At 37.4% G+C, this 21,232-nt stretch overlaps 1 protein-coding gene across 3 annotated transcripts in view; it reads left to right on the forward strand.

Annotated features, from left to right (window-relative positions):
- LOC114048502 (liver carboxylesterase 1-like) overlaps positions 1-21,232 on the forward strand; it is a 79,524-nt gene that overhangs the window by 13,873 nt on the left and 44,419 nt on the right. For 2 of the 3 annotated variants that reach the window (XM_027869448.1, XM_027869449.1), the window contains 3 exons: positions 12,109-12,316; positions 13,682-13,826; positions 16,813-16,946. In XM_027869448.1, coding sequence (XP_027725249.1) covers positions 12,109-12,316; positions 13,682-13,826; positions 16,813-16,946 — 487 coding nt within the window. Of the gene's footprint in view, positions 1-12,108; positions 12,317-13,681; positions 13,827-16,556; positions 16,642-16,812; positions 16,947-21,232 lie in introns of those variants that run through there. The other variant, XM_027869450.1, reaches the window with a different exon arrangement.

Here is a 21,232-nt window from a genome sequence, read left to right on the forward strand (position 1 = left end):
AATAATAGTAGAAAAGTAACCATATCAGTCATAACCAGGCTCCAAAGGACTCATGGTTCTGTCCATAAATACTGAAATCCCTGAGAATCTAGGATAGTTATGTATTCTAATACTTTTTGCTCATTTCCCTGTCTTGTTCCCACTGCCACTGTTATGGAGTATTCCTTAGTTGTCAAAATTGGGGTAAAATACTCCTCCAAGGGTAATGTTGCTTTTCCTTGGACTACTAGGCCAGATCTACTTATGAAAGCAATGAATGTGTACCTAGGATGGTGACTCTTCATTCAGTGTCTATCAGATTTCATTCATCCTGGTCTTAGGGTTTCAGTTTTCCTAGCCAGTTGATCTACTCCTATTGCTCTATTATTTCTTGGAATAGCATCTCAAAAAAGAATATCACCAGATTCTGCTTTTCATTCTGTTTTGAGGTAGCAAGTAAGGATATTGACTGAATCCTAAGTTCCACCATCTATAATGTTTCCTTGCCTTTCTCTGCATCCTTTTCACCTTGAAGCTGATTGATAAAGTTGATGTCATAAAGAGGCCATCTACTAAATTGGTAGACTGCCTTCATAAAGTAAATACCTCTACTTTTCCAGGAAGTGAGAAGGGCAGGAAGTGGCATGATAGGGTATGTGGTAATGCTTAATGTTTTGCCCAGCCAGTGCTCAGGCTAAGGCCCCAGTATTTAACATGTGGGTAATAGAGAGCATGCCTTACACAGAGGCAAATCACACTAGCACTCATAGGTAAAAAATAATTTCTGACAAGATAACCCCCAAAGAATGGGTATGGAAGCAGTAGTGCCAAGGACAGTCCAAACTTGGGCACAGTTATGATATCTATCTTGCAGAGAGTTTGACATTTAATTCCAAATGGATTTGGGTTGAAGACAGACTCAGAAAAAGCACCACAGTGATGAGACTCTGGGCTTGGCAATCCAGGGGTGATTTCATATACGAGAAAGATCACAAATGGAGAGGAGGCCTGGGGATAGTAATGATTTTTTTAAAAGAGGGACACTCCCTCTTAAATATTGCTGTAAGACAAAAATCCATTTGTCTCATGCTAGTCTACTCAAGGCCATTATTGGTAGAGATTGACTTCAGCAAAGCCTGGTGTTACTGGTAATAACTGGTATTAATATTGATGACTATTAGGATATACTTGCATTCCTGAAAAAGTCTAGAGAAAGCTGATGTCAATTTGCCATGAGGTGGCAGGAGTGATGCCGTGGAGAAGGCTCTCCAGTAGAATGTGAATGGGAGCCAGTATGCCTAACATACTAGGCTTCAACTAGTAGTGGTCTGGACTTCATCTTTTGTCACTGACCTCTCTTGTCATTGGACTAATTGCCATTCATATTAAAGTGCCACTGATTATAAATGCTCATTTATCTTCAGTCTTCCTTTGTCTCAAACAATATCTTTCTAATACAGTAACAGTTTTGAAAAATAAGTTTTTTTAAAAAATTTAATTAATTTATTTTGAATTATCAACAATCACTTCCATAAGCTTTTGAGTTTTAAACTTTTCTTCCCCCCTCTCCCCGCTCCTTCCCCAAGATGATGCACAATCTGATATAGGCCATACATATACATTCCTATTAAATATATTTTCACATTGGTGATGTCGTAAGGAAGAATTAGAACCAATAGGAGGAACCACCAGAAAGAGGAAACAAAACACAACAGAAGGAAAAAAATAGCAAATAGTATGCTATGATCTGTATTCAAACTCCATAGTTCTTTCTTTGGATGTGGATTTCCATCATGAGGCCTTTGGAGATGTCTTAGATCCTTGTGTTGCTGAGAAGGGTTAAGTCTATCAACATTAGTCATTGCACAACGTGGTTGTTACTGTGTACAACATTCTCCTGATTCTGCTCATTTCACTCAGCATCAGATTGTACAAGTCTTCATAGGTTTTTCTGAGGTCAGTCTGTTCATCATTTCTCATAGCACAATAGTACTCCATTACATTCATGTACCACAACTTGTTCAGCCATTACCCAATTGATGGGCGTCCTCTCAATTTCCAATTCTTTGCCACCACAAAAAGAGCTGCTATAAATATTTTTGTACATGTAGGTCCTTTACCCATTTGTATGATCTCTTTGGGATATAGCCCTAGAAGTGCTATTGCTGGGTCAAAGGGTATGCACATTTTTATAACCCTTTGGGTATAGTTCCAAATTGCTCTCCAAAATGGTTGGATCATTTCACAACTCTACCAACAATGCATTAGTGTTCCAACTATCTTCTTCATCTTCTCCAACATGTATCATTTTCCTGTTTTGTCATGTTGGTCAATCTGATAGGTGTGATGTGGTACCTCAGAGTTGTTTTGATTTGCATTTCTCTAATTAATAGTGATTTACAGCATTTTTTTCACATGACTGGAGATAGTTTTAATTTCTTCATCTGAGAACTGCCTGTTAATGTTCTTTGACCATTTATCAATTGGGGAATGACATGTATTCTTACAAATTTGACTTAATTCTCTATATATTTTAGAAATGAGGCCCTTATCAGAGAGACTGATTGTAAAAATCCTTTCCCAATTTTCTACCTTCTTTCTAATCTTGGTTGCATTGGCTTTGTTTGAGCAAAAACTTTTCAGTTTAATGTAATCAAGTTATCCATTTTGCATTTCATAACATTCTCTATCTCCTGTTTGGTCATGAATTCTTCAGTTCTCCATAAATCTGATAGGTAAACTATGCCTTGCTCTCCCAGATTGTTTACAGTATCAGCTTTTATATCTAAAACATGAACCCATTTTGACTTTATTTTGGTATATGGTGTGACATTTTGATCTATGCCTAGTTTCTGCCATACTCTTTTCCAGTTTTCCCAGCAGTTTTTGTCAAAGATTGAGTTCTTATCCCAGAAACTGGGATCTTTGGGTTTATCAAATAATATATTACTATACTCATTGACTACTGTGTCTTGCATACATAGCCTATTTCACTGATCCACCACTCTATTTCTTAGCCAGTACCAAGTAGTTTTGATGATTTCTGCTTTATAATATAATTTAAGATCTGGAATGGCTAGGCCACCTTCTCTTGCATTTCTTTTCATTAGTTCCCTTGATATTCTGGACCTTTTGTTCTTCCAAATGAATCTTGGTATTATTTTTTCTACATATATAAAATAATTTTTGGTAGTTTGATTGGTATGGCACTGAATAAGTAAATTAGCTTAGGTAGAATTGTCATTTTTATTATATTAGTTCAGCCTACCCATGAGCAACAGATGTTTTTCCAATTATTTAGCTCTGATTTTATTTGTGTGAAAAGTGTTTTATAATTGTGTTCATATAGTTCCTGGATTTGTTTTGAGAGGTAGACTCCTAAATATTTTATAATGTCTACGGTAGGTTTAAACGGAATTTCTCTTTCTATGCCTTGCTGTTGGACTTTGTTGGTAATATATGGAAATGCTGATGATTTATGTGGATTTATTTTATTGCCTGCAACTTTGCTAAAATTGTTTATTATTTCAACTAGTTTTTTACTTGATTCTCCAGGATTCTCTAAGTATCTCATCATATCATCTGCAAAGAGTGATAGCTTTGTTTCTTCTTTGCCTATTCTAATACCTTCAATTTCTTTTTCCTTTTCTTATTGCTAAAGCTAATGTTTCCAGTACAATATTGAACAACAGTGGTGGTAATGGACATCCTTGTTTCACCCCCGATCTTAATGAAAATGCTTCTAGCTTGTCCCTATTACATATGATGCTTGTTGAAGGTTTTAGGTAGATACTATTTACTATTTCAAGGAAGACTCCATTTATTCCTATGCTCTCTAATGTTTTTAATAGAAATGGTTGTTGTATTTTGTCAAAAAGTTTTTCTGCATCTATTGAGATGATCATGTGGTTTCTGTTAGTTTTGTTGTTGATATGATAAACTATGTTGGTAGTTTTCCTAATATTGAAACCGCTGCATTCCTGGTATAAATTCTACCTGGTCATAGTGTATTATTCTTGTGATAAGTTGCTGTAATCTATTTGCTAATATTTTATTTAAAATTTTTGCATCTATATTCATTAGGGAAATTGGTCTATAATTTTCTTTCTCCGTTTTCACTGTTCTTGGTTTTGGTATCAGCATCATATTTGTAGCACAAAAAGAATTTTGTAAGACTCCTTCTTTACCTATTTTCCAAAATAGTCTATATAGTATTGGAATTAATTATTCTTTAAATCTTTGATAGAATTTGCTTGTAAATACATCTGGCCCTGGAGACTTTTTTCCCAGGGAGTTCATCAATGGCTTGTTCAATTTCTTTTTCTGAGATGGAGTTAAGTATTTTACTTAATCTTCTGTTAATCTGGGCAATTTATATTTTTGTAAATATGTATCCATTTTGCTAAAATTATCAAATTTATTGGCATATGGGTGGGTAAAATAGTTCCTAATTATTGTTTTAATTTCCTCTTCCTTCGTGGGGGATTCTCCCTTTTAAGTTTTGATACTGTTAATATGATTTTCTTCTTTCTTTTTTTAAATTACATTAACCAAGCATTTATCTACTTCACTGCTTTTTTTAAATAAAACCAGCTCTTAGTTTTATTTATTAGTTCCATAGTTTTCTTAATTTCAATTTTCTTTATTTCTCCTTTAGTTTTCAATATTTCTAATTTGGTGTTTAATTGAGGATTTTTAATTTGTTCTTTTTCTAGTTTTTTTAGTTGTATGCCCAATTTATTGATCTCTTTTTCTATTTTATTTATGTAAGCATTTTGAGATATAAAACTTCCCCTATGAACTGTTTTCACTGCAACCCAGAAGTTTTGGTATGTTGTCTCATTATTGTCATTCTCTTGAATGAAGTTATTGATTGTTTCTATGATTTGTTGTTTGGCCCAATCATTTTTTAAGATTAGATTATTTAGTTTCCAATTATTTTTTAAGTCTATCTTTCCATGGACCTTTATTACATATAATTTTTATTGCATCATGATCTGAAAAGGATGCATTTAATATTTCTGCCTTTCTGCATTGGATTGTGAGGTTTTTATGCCCTAGTACAGGGTCAATTTTTGTGTATGTGTCATGTACTGCTGAGAAAAAAAGTATATTCCTTTCTATCTCCATTCAGTTCTCTCCAGAGGTTTATCATACCTAACTTTTCTAATGTTCTATTCACCTCCTTAACTTCTTTCTTGTTTATTTTGTGGTTATATCTATCTAGTTCAGAGAGGGAGAGGTTGAGATCCCCAGTAGTATAGTTTTGTCATCTATTTCTTCCTATAACTCTCTGAACTTCTCCTCTAAGAATCTGGATGCTATACCATTTGGTGCATATATCTTTAGTAATGATATTACTTCATTGTCTATGGTGCCTTTTAGCAGTATGTAGTTTCCTTTCTTACCTCTTTTGATAAGATCTATTTTTTGGTTTTGCTTTGTCTGAGATCAGGATTGCTACCCCTACTTTTTTTACTTTGACTGGAGCATAATATATTCTACTCCAACCTCTTTTTTTTTTTTTACCTTTACCCTGTATGTGTTGCTCTTTTTCAAATGTGTTTCATGTAAACAGCATATTGTAGGATTATGGTTTTTAATCCATTCTGCTATCCAATTCCATTTTATGGAAGAGTTCATCCCTTTCACATTCACAGTTATGATTACTATCTGTCTTTTTCTCCATCCCTTCCCCCCTGTTTATGCTTTTCTTTCTCCTTTCTCTGTTTCCCTCCTCATTAGTGTTTTGCTTTTGACCACCACCTCCCTGAGTCTTGCCTCCCTTCCGTTAGCCCCTTTCCTTTTCTTCCCCTTTACCCTTACTACTTCTTCCCTCCCTTCTATCCCCCCTCCCTTTTCTTTTCTCTTTTCCCTCCTACTGCCTATAGGGCTAGTTAGATTTCTATACCTAACTGGTTATGCTATTCCCTTCTGGAGCCAAATCTGATGAGAATAAGATTCAAACAATGCTCATCTCCCTCCCTTCTTTCCCTCTGTTGTAATAGGTTGTTGTGCCTTTTCCTGTAATGTAATTTACCCTTGTCTGCCTCCTTCTTTCCTTTTCTCTCAGTACATTTTCTTAGATCAGATTAATCCACTCACCTTGATCCATTTAACCCACTTGGTTAGATTTTTTTTATTACATCAAAGTCAACTTATATCCACCCACTTTATGTATACCCCTTGAATATGGTGTAATAATAATAATACAGTTCTTAAGAATTACAAGTGCCATCTTCCCTTGCAGGGATGTAAACAGTTTGCCCTTATTAACAACATGTATTTTTCTATCCCATTTACCTTTTTATGTCTCTTTTGAGTCTTGTATTTGAAGGTCAAATTTTTCTGTTGAGCTCTGGTCTTTTTATCAGGAAGGTTTTGAAGTCCCCTATTTTGTTGAATATCTATCTCATTCCCTGAAAGATCATGCTCATTTTCATTGGATTGTTGATCCTTGGTTGTAATCCAAGCTCCTTTGCCTTAGAGAATATTATATTCTGTGCCCTACAGTCTTTTAATGTAAAAGCTACAAGGTCCTGTGTAATCATGACTGCAGTTCTGTGATCTTTAAATTGTCTCTTTCTGGCTGCTTGCAGTATTGCAAGCAGCAATCTTTGATCTGGTAATTGTGGAATTTGGCTACTGTATTCCTTGGCATTTTCAATTTGGGATCTCTTTCAGCAGGTGATAGGTGGATTCTTTCTATGGCTATTTTACTCTCTGGTTCTAGGACCTCAGGGCAATTTTCCTTTATGACATCCTGAAAGATACTGTCTAGGCTCTTTTTTTAATTGTGATTTTCAGGTAGACCAATAATTTTTAAATTGTCTCTCCTGGATTGATTTTCCAGGTCAGTTGTTTTACCAATGAGGTGTTTTACGTTTTCATCTATTTTTCATTCTTTTGTTTCTGTTCGACTGATTCTTGCTCTCTCATAGAGTCATTAGCTTCCATTTGTCCAATTCTAATTTTTAAGAAATTGTTTTCTTCTTTTAGATTTTGTACCTCCTTCCCCATTTGGCCAATTGCATTTTTAGGGATGTTTTTTTCTTCATTTTTGAAAAATAACTTTTAAATACTAAATAAAATATAAATAGAACTACAAAAGAGTACAATTGCTTTAGAAAGTAAAACTTACTTAAAATGATTTAAGAAACAAGTTATGAAGTTTACTTCTGTATCCAAGTTATCTCCTGAATCTCAACAAAAAAAAAATTAGAGAAGATCGCACCTCTTATCATATCTGTGTAATTTCCAAATAAAATCAACTATGGGGGAATTTATGAAAAGTAACATTTAAAAATGACTAAACTTAATGCACATGTATTGAAAGACTAGGCTATGATTTCTTATTAGGGGAAATAGGGTCAAGATTTCCAGCTTTTTCATCCTTCTCTAAATAGAAGTGCTTATGTTATTTGCATAAAGGTGAGGAGCATAGCAGAGAAAGGTCAAAAGCAGTTTCTTCACCAGAATTTCACTCAGATTCTTTTCAAGTTGAGGAAGGCAAGTTCTAGACATAATTACTCCAGTCAAAGAAATGTGATAAGAAATAAACATCAAAATTGGCTTCTCTTCATGTCAGATAGATGAAAGTTGAACTGTAGGAATGAGTGAATATAGAAGAGGAGAATTAAAAAAAAAAAAGTTGATCTCAGACTAAGCAGCTACCTAACTTCTGTGAGCAACCTGGCTAAGAACTTTATGGCCATTGTCTAAAACTGATGACAGAAGAGAACTGAAGCCCTTCCCTGAAGTTTAGAGGCTTACTAACCTTACTAACTTTCACTGATACAGTGGATGGTCAATGTGGCTGAAAGAGCTCATTGACAGAGCTGTGGCCCTCCCTTGCAATGGAGAAATTACTAAACCCAGTATCCCCTGTAGATAATAAACAAACTATCAGTTGGCCCTAAAGTTATTTGTATAAATGAAGACCATTAACAATGAAGATTTTCTCCCATGGAGAATAAGCTCAACAGAGCTGTGGGACAGTATCACCAGAGGCATTAGCAGAAGTGTAGCATTAGAGACGTAAGTTGCTCCTCCATGCCCTGACCACATGTATTCCCCCTGTATGATCTCTATGTATATTTATTCTTTCCATGGAGAAGATGTGCATTTATGTGAAGATGACTTTCAGGTTTATGGAAGACATGTTCTTCTGTTCCTTTCATTATTGTTATTTCATCAAAAGCCTTTACTTCTATCTAACTACATCTTTTGACTGATGAGTAAAATATATATATGGAATATATATGTATATATACACACACAGACATGTGTGTGTGTGTGTGTGTGTGTGTGCATGATGTGTAGGGACTCATGAACTGTTATTTGGAGACTTTTATGACCCACAAAATAACTGAAACTTGGGGATAGCTATCCAGGGAGCTCATGATTGAAGGAACCCCTAAGTTCCAATGATTCAAAAACTAATGGAATATCAGATAACTCTGATTCCTTTGAAAGTACCAAGCACTGTTCACCTGCCCTTTGAAACACTGGATGAGGACAATAAATCTATTCTTCCTCTATACAATATTTGTTTTGTTGTCATTAGATACCCATAAAATATCAGACTGATGTGGTTTCCAAACATTCAGTACACATAGCTTATCTACATAATGTTCCTCAAACTTTTTTCCCCTTCAGATTAAGCTCCTTTCAAATAATGACTGCTTAGACCATTGCTGAATATTTCTTCTCATTTGCCTTTATTTAATTTGCTTGTCAGGAAGAGCTTATTGGCCTTTTAATCTTTTTAATGACCAAGGTTCTCTGATATGAATGGGAGCTCCTGCTTAGGAGTCCAATTGCAGCACATAAGAAGGCAGGTCCCCTAGAACCCTGGGAAAGATTCTGCCTCAGCAAATAATGAAGTTTATTGTTAACTCCCCAGTTAGGAGACTTTAATAGTGTTATCCAAGTGCCATACCCATTTATTTCTATATAATAAAGGTTATTGTTCTCTTATCTCTCATTGTGGTTCCATGTAGGGGCATACTCTCCCTTTAATGTTTGTGTGGTGTACAACCCATTCTGGATACCAGGGTCAAGGTTCTGTCATGATTTTGTGCCCACTATTTCTCTTATTTTCTTTAAAATTCTTTGTAATCTGTCAATTCCACCTTTAAACTGAAATCACTCTCTCCAAGGTTACCAATCAACTCTTAAATGGCCTTTTCTCAATCTTTATACTACTTGAGGGCTGCACCTTTGAAACTATTAATCTGCTGCTCACAATCCCACTGTTTTTTTTTGTTTCTCCCCATTATCATCCCTTTATTACAATTACAAATAACAAAATATCCTTGAAAAATAATAAAATAATTTACAGAAGCAAGCACTGTCATGGACAAATCTATTGCCCATATTAGCCAGTATATAGCACTGATCCATAAACTATCAAATACTGATAGCCTCCAAACTGTCAAATTTTAAATTGTCAAAACAGAGAAAATAAAATATATAGAATAAATCAAAATCATGTGGGAAAATAATGAAGTACATATCAACATTGTCACACTGTTGGCTACTGGTAGGTGTCCCAAAGATGTTTCCAGTGGGCCTATAGAAGATAAGCTTATATCCTGATACTTTTAAAGTATGTAAAGTAGTCATAATCATCCACCTTTGGAATAATCTTAATAATATTCAATATAGATGAATAATAGTAGAAAAGCAAATTTTCTTAATACTGTTTCTATCTGAATTCCATTAAAAAGATGAGAATGAGATAATATATAATACATTCCATTTAAATCATCCTTTAAAATTTACAGAGTGTGCTGTACACATCATCTCAGCTCTCCTGCCAGTTTGAATTTTACTTCTTAGTCACCTTGCTAGATCATCATCATTCTGTCCAAAAAGCATGGGCATTACCCAAGAATCTATTCTAGGCTGCTCTACTCCTGTTTCTACCTTTATTAGCTCCTATAGATTCAATCCTCATCTTTATTAAGAAGACTTGGATCTCTTTCTCTGTCTCTCTCTGTCTCTGTCTGTCTCTCTTTCTCCCTTTCTCTGTCATCTTAATCTTGCTCTCAAACCACAGTCCCATAATACAATTATCTGTTGCACATCATCACTTGGATACTGCATAAGCATCTATAACCAGCATGTCCAAAACAGAACTGATTATTCCTCAGCAAATCTCTCCCTCTATCAAATATCACCTTTTTGTTGAGGGCCCCACCCTTTTTTTAGGCACCCAGGTTCAAAATCTAGGAAACATTCTTGACTCCTTGCCAACCTTATTACTCCATATCCCAAGTTTAATAAGTTTCCAAGTTTTGTCTATTCTATCTTCATAATATCTCTCACATCTACCCCCTTTCACTGTACACACAGCCTCTTTCATGGCTCAGACCCTCATTACCCCTCACCTGGGCTATAGAAATTTCCTCGTAATTGGTCTCCTTCCTAGTCTCTCTCCTTTTCAATTCATCCTCTACAGAGCTGCAAAATTGGTATGCCTGAAACACAGATCTGACAATGATGCACTCAAAAATTTTTAGTGGCTCCCTATTCCAACTATAATAAAATATAAAACTTTCAGCCTGGTATTTAAAACTCCTAAATAATCTGGATCCCAAATACCTTTCTGTTCTTATTTTCTGTTCTTACTCTTCATTCAATCTAATTAAAGACTTACTGTCCATTTCTAATGCACGATATTCTGTTCTGGTCTTTTTGCCTTTGTTTAAATGGTTGGCTGAATCTTGAATGGACATCTTCCTCATTCCTGCTTCATAGAATCTCAATTTACATAAAGTGCAACTCAAATTCTGCCGCTAAAGTAAGGCCTTTCTTCACTCTTCCAATAGCACATTTCTCCTTCCAAAAATTTTATGGATAAGTTGCATTTATTTACTTATATGTGGCTATGTTGTATCTCAATAGAAAGACAAGGTCCTGAAGGCAAGGAATGCTGATTTCTTTTGTCTTTATATCCCCAGTCTTCAGAACAATACCTCACACATTGTTGGTGCTTAAGTTTGTCAGAATAAAATAAATTCCCCCTGGGAAGACATGAGTCTATTCAACCCTTATTCAACCCTTGCTCACATGATTTGGGCCTAATGTCACCCTCTTTTGAGGTATCAAGGAGGGCACAGAAACTGGATTCTGGACACTTAGGGTGACCACCAAAATATTACCATTACCAAGCTTCCCTTAGATCTTTAAAAAAGAAGCTAGGGAGTCTTGTGCATCATATGATTTCAGGGTGTGTGGGAAAGTGCCAGGAGGAAGACGTGTAATTTAGTATTATAACTTGTAGTACTGGAACTTCTTAGCCCAATCTATAACACCCTTTACAGCCACTCCTTGGGCTCTCTGTGGACTTTGCTTCTTCTCCTCAGAACATTCTGTAATAACCTAGGCTCTAATGTGACATGGGAGATTGGTCATCTGTGAAGAAATAAAATTCATGTTTCAGGGAATCTGTTTGGGAAAGCAGACTAAAGGCAGTCATGCTGATCTTTAGCAGAATTCATCATGCCTCTTTTCTATTATATAATTCCACTTCAGTTTAGTTTAACAAAAACACCAAACACAATGCACTGCCTATAGTAGGTGCTCTGTAAAAGCTTGTTGACTAAATGGACAAATGCACACATTTTCTACAGAAGGAATACAGAAATGTGTGTATTACTATCAAATTCTCTTTTGCAAGGACCCATGGAATAATTTAAAATGCACAAAATCTGTCTCTATAAGGTATTTATCAGCTGTGTGATCTTGAGCCCAGGTTTCTTCATCTGTAAAATTGGGGTAATTCTACTACTCACCTTGTAGAACTGTTAACAGTATTTTGTTAACAGATAAGTCTTATAGGAATGTAGTATGTTACTTTGTTATATCTGCTGAGCATTTTAATGTCCATTTTCTCCTTTGAATTACAAACCAATCCGCTTGTTTTCTATTATTCCCCATAGCTTATATGTGAGAAACCTGAGGACCAGAGAATTGAAGTTACTTTCCCATGATGGTCCCACTACGACTTGTCAGAGCTGGATAGAGATGCCTAGGGCTTCTGATTCCTATTGCAGTGAACATTCTACTTGTTTCCATTGCCTTCTCAGTGAAATTACCTTCCCCTCTCTCGTTGTGGCACAGGGCAGAAGCAACCTTCAATGCTGGTAGTGGACACTGAATATGGGAAAGTCCAAGGCAAACAAGTGAGACTGCAAGGATTTGGCATACCTGTCCATGTTTTTCTGGGTGTTCCTTTTGCCAAACCTCCTCTTGGACCCTTGAGATTCAGTCCACCACAGCCTCCTGAGCCCTGGGAGTATGTGAAGAATACCACTACATATCCACCCTTGTAAGCTATCAGTCTTCAGATTCTTCTTGGGAAGGGAGGGGTTAAAATGGAGGAGAACATGAAGAAGCATGTTATTGTTTTTGGATTAGTTTGTAGTCAAATTCTGAGAATCCTTCATTTTGTCCCCACCACCCTGGAAAACATCCCTATTTCTTTTTCAACCCCCTAGCTTAAACAGTATCAGGGGTTGGAGGGTTTGTTGGAGGACATCTCAGATTTTCACAGTGGGCTGCTCCTGAACTACAAAGTTATTCATCCGATCCCGGAAGCTTCAGGCAAAATTAATAAATAATAGACGTGCTGCAGTTGCCAAACCTGGATCAATGCTGCTTGCACTAGTTTCTTTGCTTACTTATATTCAAATAAATCCCTGGGCACACATTACCTAGCAGGAAGACAAGTACCCTCTGCTGTCATTGCTCAGTCATGCCAGGACCATCCCTAGTCATAAAACAGGCTCTCTAGGGCCTTTAAAGGTTCTGGTGCATATAAAGCAAGTGATTTGGAGTAAAGAGCCTTGGAATTATAATTAGGATTCTAGCTCTGACTGCTACTTCAGAGCTGTGCAATCCTAGGCCTGTGACTCAACTTTTCTGCTGTCTCATTTCTATAGTGGGGATGAGATGACTCCTTTACTCACCCCACAATCTTGGCATGTAAATGAGATGAGGAACTGACTTCTTGTTATAACACAGCTAATAGCTATAACAACATTTGGGACACCAGAAACATGCATTTTGGTAAAATGGGGAGGGTACAGAGACTGAAGGCCAAGCATACTGTCATTGAGGTCTGAAAGAGCAGCTCTAGGGACCCAGTTTTGTATTTGACTGGCCCAGCAGATACTCCAATGTTTCACAAGGCAGAATGAATTTTATAGATTCTTTGCCTCAATGTAAATCTCCCTTTTTCTGCTCTGTTGTTCCCAAGACCAGCAAGTATTTTATTCACAGTAAGACAGAACATCCAAAGAGATTCTAAATATTGTCTTTGATGGGTGAGAAAACTGAGACCCAGATTGGGTAAGTCCAAAGTCAAACAGAAAGTTAGTGGGTCATTTGGGAACTGAAAGAAAATGAAAGAAATTGGTCAAACCTTCACTAGTGGTGAGGTAGTGACCTAGGTGGTGGAGTCAGAGGACCTGAGTTGCCATCTTGTTTCTAATACTTATTTCCTCTGTGACCATTGACAAGATATTTGCCCTCTCTGAACTTCAGTTTCCTCATTTCTAAAATGTAAGTCTTTGACTAGGTGTTTTCTAAGGACCCTACCAGGTTTAAAACTGCTGAATGATCCTATGGCCACAAATAAGGTTTCCTAAGATGCTGCTAAAAAGAAATGATTTCCACATGTTTTATTTGCCAGGTGTCCCCAGGATATAGTTGTGTCACAGAAACTCTCTAGCCTTTTCTCCATACGGAATGAAACTTTTTCAATGACGTCTTCTGAAGATTGTTTGTATCTAAATATTTATAGCCCATCTAACCTGGCAATGAAGACCAAGTTACCGGTAAGAAGCCTATGGCTGCAGTTGACTATGACTTTGGAGTTGGTAGGTGAGTCATGATTCCTTCTTTTATCTACAGCACAAGACAACAGAGAAGCAACTCTTGCTCTAGAGGGACTGGCAATGGGTTGATATCCTCCCCTTCTCCCAGTGGTCAGACTTTATAACTTTAGAAAGTCATTTAGTTTTGCCTACTGCACCTGTTAGCACAGTACTTGGTACACAGTAGGCTGTAAAGTAAGGACATTCCTTCCTCCATCTACATCCTTTCAAGATTCCTTTGGGTCCAGTTCTGTTCTGTAGGACCAGGCAGTTGTGGACAACCCAAAAGATATTTAAAGACAGTGACCATGCTCCCCCTGAGTCTACTTTAGCTAAACTAAACATCCCATATCTTTAATCAATCCTCAAGTGGAGACTTTTGAATCCTCTAACCACCTAGGTTTCTCTCATTTAATCTACCTACATTATTTCCAAGTTGGAAGCACTTTAGTGTTTCTAAGCTAACCCATAGCTACATAGGAATCATCTCTATAATGTACCAGACAAATAGTCTCCACCCACTGCTTGAAGACCTCTATTGAGTGGGGACTCACTACCAATCAAGGGCATTTTACAGAGGGACAGCTCTATATGTTAGGGAACTTATTCTTCCACAGATCTTGAATGTATTTCTCTGCAAACCTCTCTCATTGTTCCTATTGTAGCCCAATGGGCTGAAGATAACAAGCTTGATCCCTCTTCTCCATGGCAACTTTTCTAATACATAAATTCAGCTGTCATATCCCATCCTTCCCTTTTCAAATCTCCTTAGTTTCTTCAACTGATTTAAGTGTGGGAAATTTAATTACTTACCAGTTTTTCTCAACACTAACATTGCCTTCTCCAAATCAACCAGGTGGATTGAGAGAGCATTTTGATCTGTGGCATTTCTTTATTTTTGATGTTTTAAATCAGTGATGTCAAACTCAAATAAAATTTGCAGCTGCAAATTGATTTAGCAAGCCACAAGTTAACACTATTTATGTTGTATTATAGTTTTATTCATTTTGTTAAACATTTCCCAATTATATTTTAATCTGGTTCAGGCCATACTCAAGAGTTTTGGGGACCACATGCAGCCCTCCATTCTTTAATTTTACACACATGCTAATTATTCTAAGTGGTTATATTAAGGAAAAGAACTGGCATAGAGATGTAATTAGGCTGCTCTCAAGACTTCCATTACCATCCTGCAACCTCACTATGCCCCAGCTCTTCATCTTAAAGCTTCGTTCTTGCCCTGGAATTCATACAACAGAAGTATCCTCTATCCCTGAGTTCTCTGCCTGTGATTGGATGGCTCCTCTTAGAGCCTTATTTAAGGATGATACCACACCAGCCATGTCTCATTCCTTTCCATGCTGCACTCAGGACTTTCTATACCTTTCCCTACCATGAAGTGGTACTTTTCTTCTTCTCCCTATCCCATTGACTTTTTACCTTCCTTTTATATGTTAAGAGGAAACAGATTTATCTTACTCCAGGGCCTATATGTGGTCCATTCTGTTTCTTGAGAAATTCCAAATACCTTGTAGTACTGATTCCACACTCTAGCCACAGTAGAATCTAGATTTGGGGAGCTTAGTAGGACATTTAGTCTAATCCCCTCATTTTACAGATAAGAAAACTGAGGAAGAATGTGACTTGCCCAAGGTCACATAGATAGTAAATGGCCAAGCTGATATTTAAACCCAGGTTTTCTTATTTTAAAGCTAGTGTTTGTTTACACCATTCCACATTCCCCTCTTTAATAGTCAAAAACTGAATGAATGTCCCAAGGATAGCATGGAGGCCACAGTCACATGCAGCATTCCTGACAGTGACATAGTGCCCTGCCTATACCCTTCACTTATCTCTTCTCTTTTCCTTCCTAATTGCTGGTTAATGGATAATGAAAGGCTTGACCAAACTAACTTTTGCTGTTAATGAATATGCTTTCTAGGTGCTTCTTTGTAAGAGGTTTTCTTACAAGGAATGGACCTTTTCCCCACTGAAGTGTACTTTGAACACAGCATTGAGGAAAAAGTTTTACACACTGGGTTTTCTTCCAGTACTATTCTTCACATCAGAAGCCAAAAAGTTTTTATTGTGCACAAAACCCTGGCTTGTAAGAGCATTGCTGAGGAAGGTTCTGGGAGGCTGGAGAGAGGTTACATCCCCAAAGTAGAGACTCAAGAGCTTTCACAGTGGCCACAGAAGTGACCTGGAGCCTGATGGGGTTGATTCTTGTAAAGTACACCTTCTGGTTATGGCCTGTGCACACATACATGCATTTACTAATAAGTGTGTGCTCAATGAGCTATGTATGTATAAACACACTTGTAGGTACTCATATGGACGATACCCACACTCCTAATTCCTCATTTGGTTCTCTTTCCACTATACTAAATCAACAATTCAAGGGAATAAGCATGTTCATCATGTGCCAGACATTGTGCTAAGTGCAGGGAATGCAAATATAAGCAGAAAGAAAGGTAGTCCCTGCCCTCAAGAAACTTAGATCCCAAGAGAGGATGACAATACATAAAAGGCAGCTGAAAGGGGTGAGGGGTACCAGCGAGGAACATGGTGTAAAAAATACTATGAAGATGACTCACTAGTTAAGCAGAGAGAAGAATGAAGGCATAGTTGGTGTGGGCCTTCTCCTTAAAGAAGTCCTAGAAGAAACAAGTCAATCAGTAGGAGAGGGCCCAGGGAGAAGGGTATTTCCAATGTGAAAAATAGTCCTAGGGTAGAGTGAGTTTCCAGAATGCAGAAGTTTATATGGCTTAGCAGAGTAAGTCCTATGAAGATACTAGCAATGCAGTTTGGAGAGGAAGGAAGACCTCACCACTTTCCTGAAGATCATTGATCGTATGGCCTGGGTCACTTAGAAATTCACTTTCTAAGGTTTCTTTTAACTCTGAATTCCTTTGACCAAAACAATTTCTTTCTTCTCATTCCTCAGGTAATGGTATGGATCCATGGAGGAGGGTTGATGATGGGTGAGGCTTCAACCTATGATGGACTGGCCCTCTCAGCTCTTGAAAATGTGGTAGTGGTGTCCATTCAGTACCGCCTGGGAATCCTAGGGTTCTTTAGGTAAGATCTGGAGTCTGGTAATTCAACCAATATACAACAAAAATGTGAATCTTCTCTTGCTACTAGATCCATTGGTACACCCCACTTCTCAAATTCTCTGATTTTTAGGGCAACTGCTCTTTTTTTAAATTAATTTATTTATTTTTAGTTTTCAACATTCACTTCCACAAGATTTTGAGGTCCAAATTTTTCCCCATCTTGTCTCTCCCCTCACCCCAAGATGACATGTATTCTGAATACCTTTTCTCCTAATCTGTCCTCCCTTCTATTTCTCCCTCCCTTCTTTTATCCTCTTCCCCTTCAATTTTCCTGTAGGGCAGGATAGACTTCTATACCCCATTTCCTATATATCTTATTTCCCAGTTGCATGTGAAAACAATTTTTTTTTTAACTTTTGCTTTTAAAACTTTGGGTTCTGGGGCAGCTAGGTGGCACAGTGGATAGAGCACTGGCCCTGAAGTCAGGAGGACCTGAGTTCAAATCTGGCCTCAGATCAAATATTTGACACTTACTAGCTGTGTGACCCTAGGCAAGTCACTTAACCCCAATTGCCTAAAAACAAAACAAAACAAAACAAAAACCTTTGGGTTCCAAATTTTCTCCCTTTCTCCCTCCCCACCCACCCTCATTGAGAGGGCAAGCGACTTGATACAGGTTATACATGTGTAGTCATGCAAAACACTTCCATAATAGTCATGCTGTGAAATATTAACTATATTTCCCCACATCCTATCCCAGTACCCCATTTATTCTATTCTCTTCTTTGACCCTGTCACTTCTCAAAAGTATTTGCTTCTGATTACCCCCTCCCCAATCTTCCCTCCCTTCTATCATCCCCTCCTCTCTTATTCTTTTCTCCCCCTAATTTCCTGAAAGGTAAGATAGATTTCCATACCCAATTGAATGTGTATGGTATTCCCTCCTTAAGCCAAATCTGAGGAGAGTAAGATTCACTCATTCCCTCTCACCTTCCCTCATTTCCCTTTCATTGTAAAAGCTTTTTCTTGTCTGTTTTATGTAAGATAATTTACCCCATCTACCTCCCCCCTTTCTCCTTCTCCCAGTATAATCCTCTCTCACCCCTTAATTTTATTTTTTAGATAACATCCCATCATCTTCAACTCACCTTGTGCCCTCTGTCTATACACACAAACATACATACACACACACATACATATACATGTACATACACATACATATATATATATACACATATAAATATACATACATACATACACACATATATTTTTCCCTCCAATTACTCTAATACTAAGAAAGGTCACATGAGTCACAGATATCATCTTTCCATGTAGGAATGTAAACAGTTCAACTTTAATAAGTCCCTTATGATTTCTCTTTCCTGTTTACCTTTTCATGCTTCTCTTGAGTCTTGTATTTGAGAGTCAAATTTTCTATTCAGCTCTGATTTTTTCATCAAGAATGCTTAAAAGTCCTCTATTTCACTGAATGTCCATTGTTTCCCCTGAAGGATTATGCTTGGTTTTGCTAAGTAGGTGAGTTTTGGTTGTAATCTTAGCTCCTTTGACATCCTGAATATCATATTCTAACCCCCCAATACAATAATATAGAAAGTGATTAATCTTGTGCTATCCTGATTGTGTTTCCATAATACTTGAATTGTTTCTTTGTGGCTGCTTCCAATATTTTCTCCTTGACCTGGGAATACTGTAATTTGACTATAATATTCCTAGGAATTTTCCTTTGGGCATCTCTTTCAGGAGGTAATTGGTAGATTCTATAAATTTCTATTTTACCTTCTAGTTCTAGAATATCAAGGCAGTTTTCCTTGATAATTTCTTGAAAGATGATGTCTAGGCTCTTTTTTGATCATGGCTTTCAGGTAGTCTAATAATTTTTAAGTTATCTCTCCTGGATCTATTTTCCAGGCCAGTTTTTTTAAATAAACCTATTTATTTTTAGTTTTCAACATTTATTTCCACCAGATTATGAGTTCCAAATTTTCACCCCATCTCACCCGCCCACCCCAAGATGGCAACATTCTGAATACCCCTTCCCCTAGTGTGCCTTCCCTTCTATCTCTCCCCACCCTTCTCTTATCCTCTTTCCCTTCTATTTTCCTGTAGGATACATTTCTGTACCCCATTTCCTGTATTTCTTATTTCCCAATTGCATGTGAAAACTTTTTTTTAAACATGTGTTTTTAAAACTTTGGGTTCCAAATTTTCGCCCCTCCTCCCTCCCCACCTGCCCTCATTGAAAAGGCAAGCAACTCAATATAGGTTATACATATGCACTTATGTAAAATGCTTCCATAGTAGACATGTTGTGAAAAACTAACTCTATTTCCCTTAATCCTATCCCGCTCCCCCATTTATTCTATTCTTTCTTTTGACCCTGTCCCTCCTCAGAAGTATTGGCTTCTGATTACTCCCTTTCCCATTCTGCCCTCCTCTCTATCATTCCCCTACTCTCTTGTCCCATTTCCCCTACCCCCAATTTTCCTGCAGGGTAAGACAGATTTCCATACCCAATTGAGTGTGTATGTTATTCTCTCCTTAAGTGAAACCCTATGAGAATAAGAATCATTCACTCCTTCTCAACTTCCCCAGTTTCCCCTCCATTGCAAGAGCTTTTACTTTCTTGAAAGATGATGTCTAGGCTCTATTTTAGATCATGGCTTTCAGATAGTCCAATAATTTTTAATTTCTTTCTCCTGGATCTATTTTCCAGGTCAGTTGTTTTTCCAATGAGATATTTCACATTGTTTTCTAATTTTTCAGTCTTTTGGATTTGTTTTACAGTGTCTTGATTTCTCATAAAGTCATCAGCTTCCAAGTGCTCTATTTTAATTTTAAGGAAATATTTTCTTCAGTAATCTTTTGGAGTTCCTTTTCCATTTGGCCATTTTTTGCTTTTTAGGGCATTCTTCTCCTCATTGGCTTTTTGGACCTCTTTAACCATTTGGGTTAGGCTATTTTTTAAGGTGTTATTTTCTTCAGTATTTTTTGGGTCTCCTTTAGCAAGCTATTGACTTGTTTTTCATGATTTTCTTGCATCACTCTCATTTCTCTTCCCAGTTTTTCCTCTACTTCTCTTACTTCCTTCTCAAAATCCCTTTTGAGCTCTTCCAAGACCTGGGACTCATTCATATTTTTCTTGGAGGCTTTGGATGTGGGAGTTTTGACTTTGTTGTCTTCTTCTGGTTGTATATTTTGATATTCTTTGTTGCCAAAGTAAGATAATATAGTCTGACTCTTTTTGTGCTGCTTACTCATGTTCCAGGCCAATTACTTGAGTTTTAAACTCTTTGTTAAGGTAAGAGTCTGCTTCCAATGGGGAGAATGTACTGTCCCAAGCTTCAGAGGTTCGTACAGCTGTTTTCAGAGATACCTCTAGGGACCTGTAAATTTTCAGCTTTTCCAAGATGGTATGATAAGGGATGAGGTGTTTCCTCTCCACAGCCACTGCAAGCTCCACCACACAAGCACTCCTCCTTGCCCAGGACTGCCCCTCAGAACTGTCACCCAAATCCAAGAATGGACAAAGCAAGAGATTCCTGCCTCAGCACTGGCAAAAAGATTCCTGCAATCCCTCTCTGATCAGCCACTTGATTCCCCCTCAGTCTGTGGGCAGGAAGGTCAGGAGGCATCTGCTGCCCTGGTGGGACTTGAGACTGAGACCTAGCTTTTCTCTCTCACTGCAGTCACAAACTTTTCCCACTGACCTTCCAAGTTATCTTTGGTGTTCATGGATTGAGAAGTCTGGAAACTGCCACAGTTGCATGCGATTCAGTCCTCTGAGGCTTGCTCCAGGTTTTCTGCAGCCTGCATGCCCACACTGTGCTCCTCCCCCTATCTGGTGCGATATACCTTTCCAATCAACTACCCATGCTGTCTTGGGCTGGGAATTTGTTTCACTCAGTCTTTTTGTGGGTTCTGCTGCTTTAGAATTTGTTTAGAGCCATTTTTTAACAGGTATTTGGAAGGGATTGGGGGAGAACTCAAGCAAGTCACTGCTTTCCCTCCACCATCTTGGCTGTGCCCCCTGTTTTCAGGTCAGTTGTTTATCCAATGAGATATTTCACCTTGTCTTCTATTTTTTCATTCTTTTGGGTTTGTTTTATAATTTCTTGATTTTTCAAAGAGTCATTAGCTTCCATTTGCTCCATGCTAGTTTTTAAGGAAGTATTTTCTTCAGTGAGCTTTTGGACTTCCTTTTCCATTTGGCCAATTCTGCTTTTTAAGGCATTCTTCTCCTCATTGGCTTTTTGGACCTCTTTTGACATTTGGCTTAGGCTATTTTTT

This window comes from Vombatus ursinus, unplaced genomic scaffold (assembly GCF_900497805.2).
Source record: "Vombatus ursinus unplaced genomic scaffold, bare-nosed wombat genome assembly UNPS02014793.1, whole genome shotgun sequence".
NCBI classification, from domain to species: Eukaryota; Metazoa; Chordata; class Mammalia; order Diprotodontia; family Vombatidae; genus Vombatus; species Vombatus ursinus.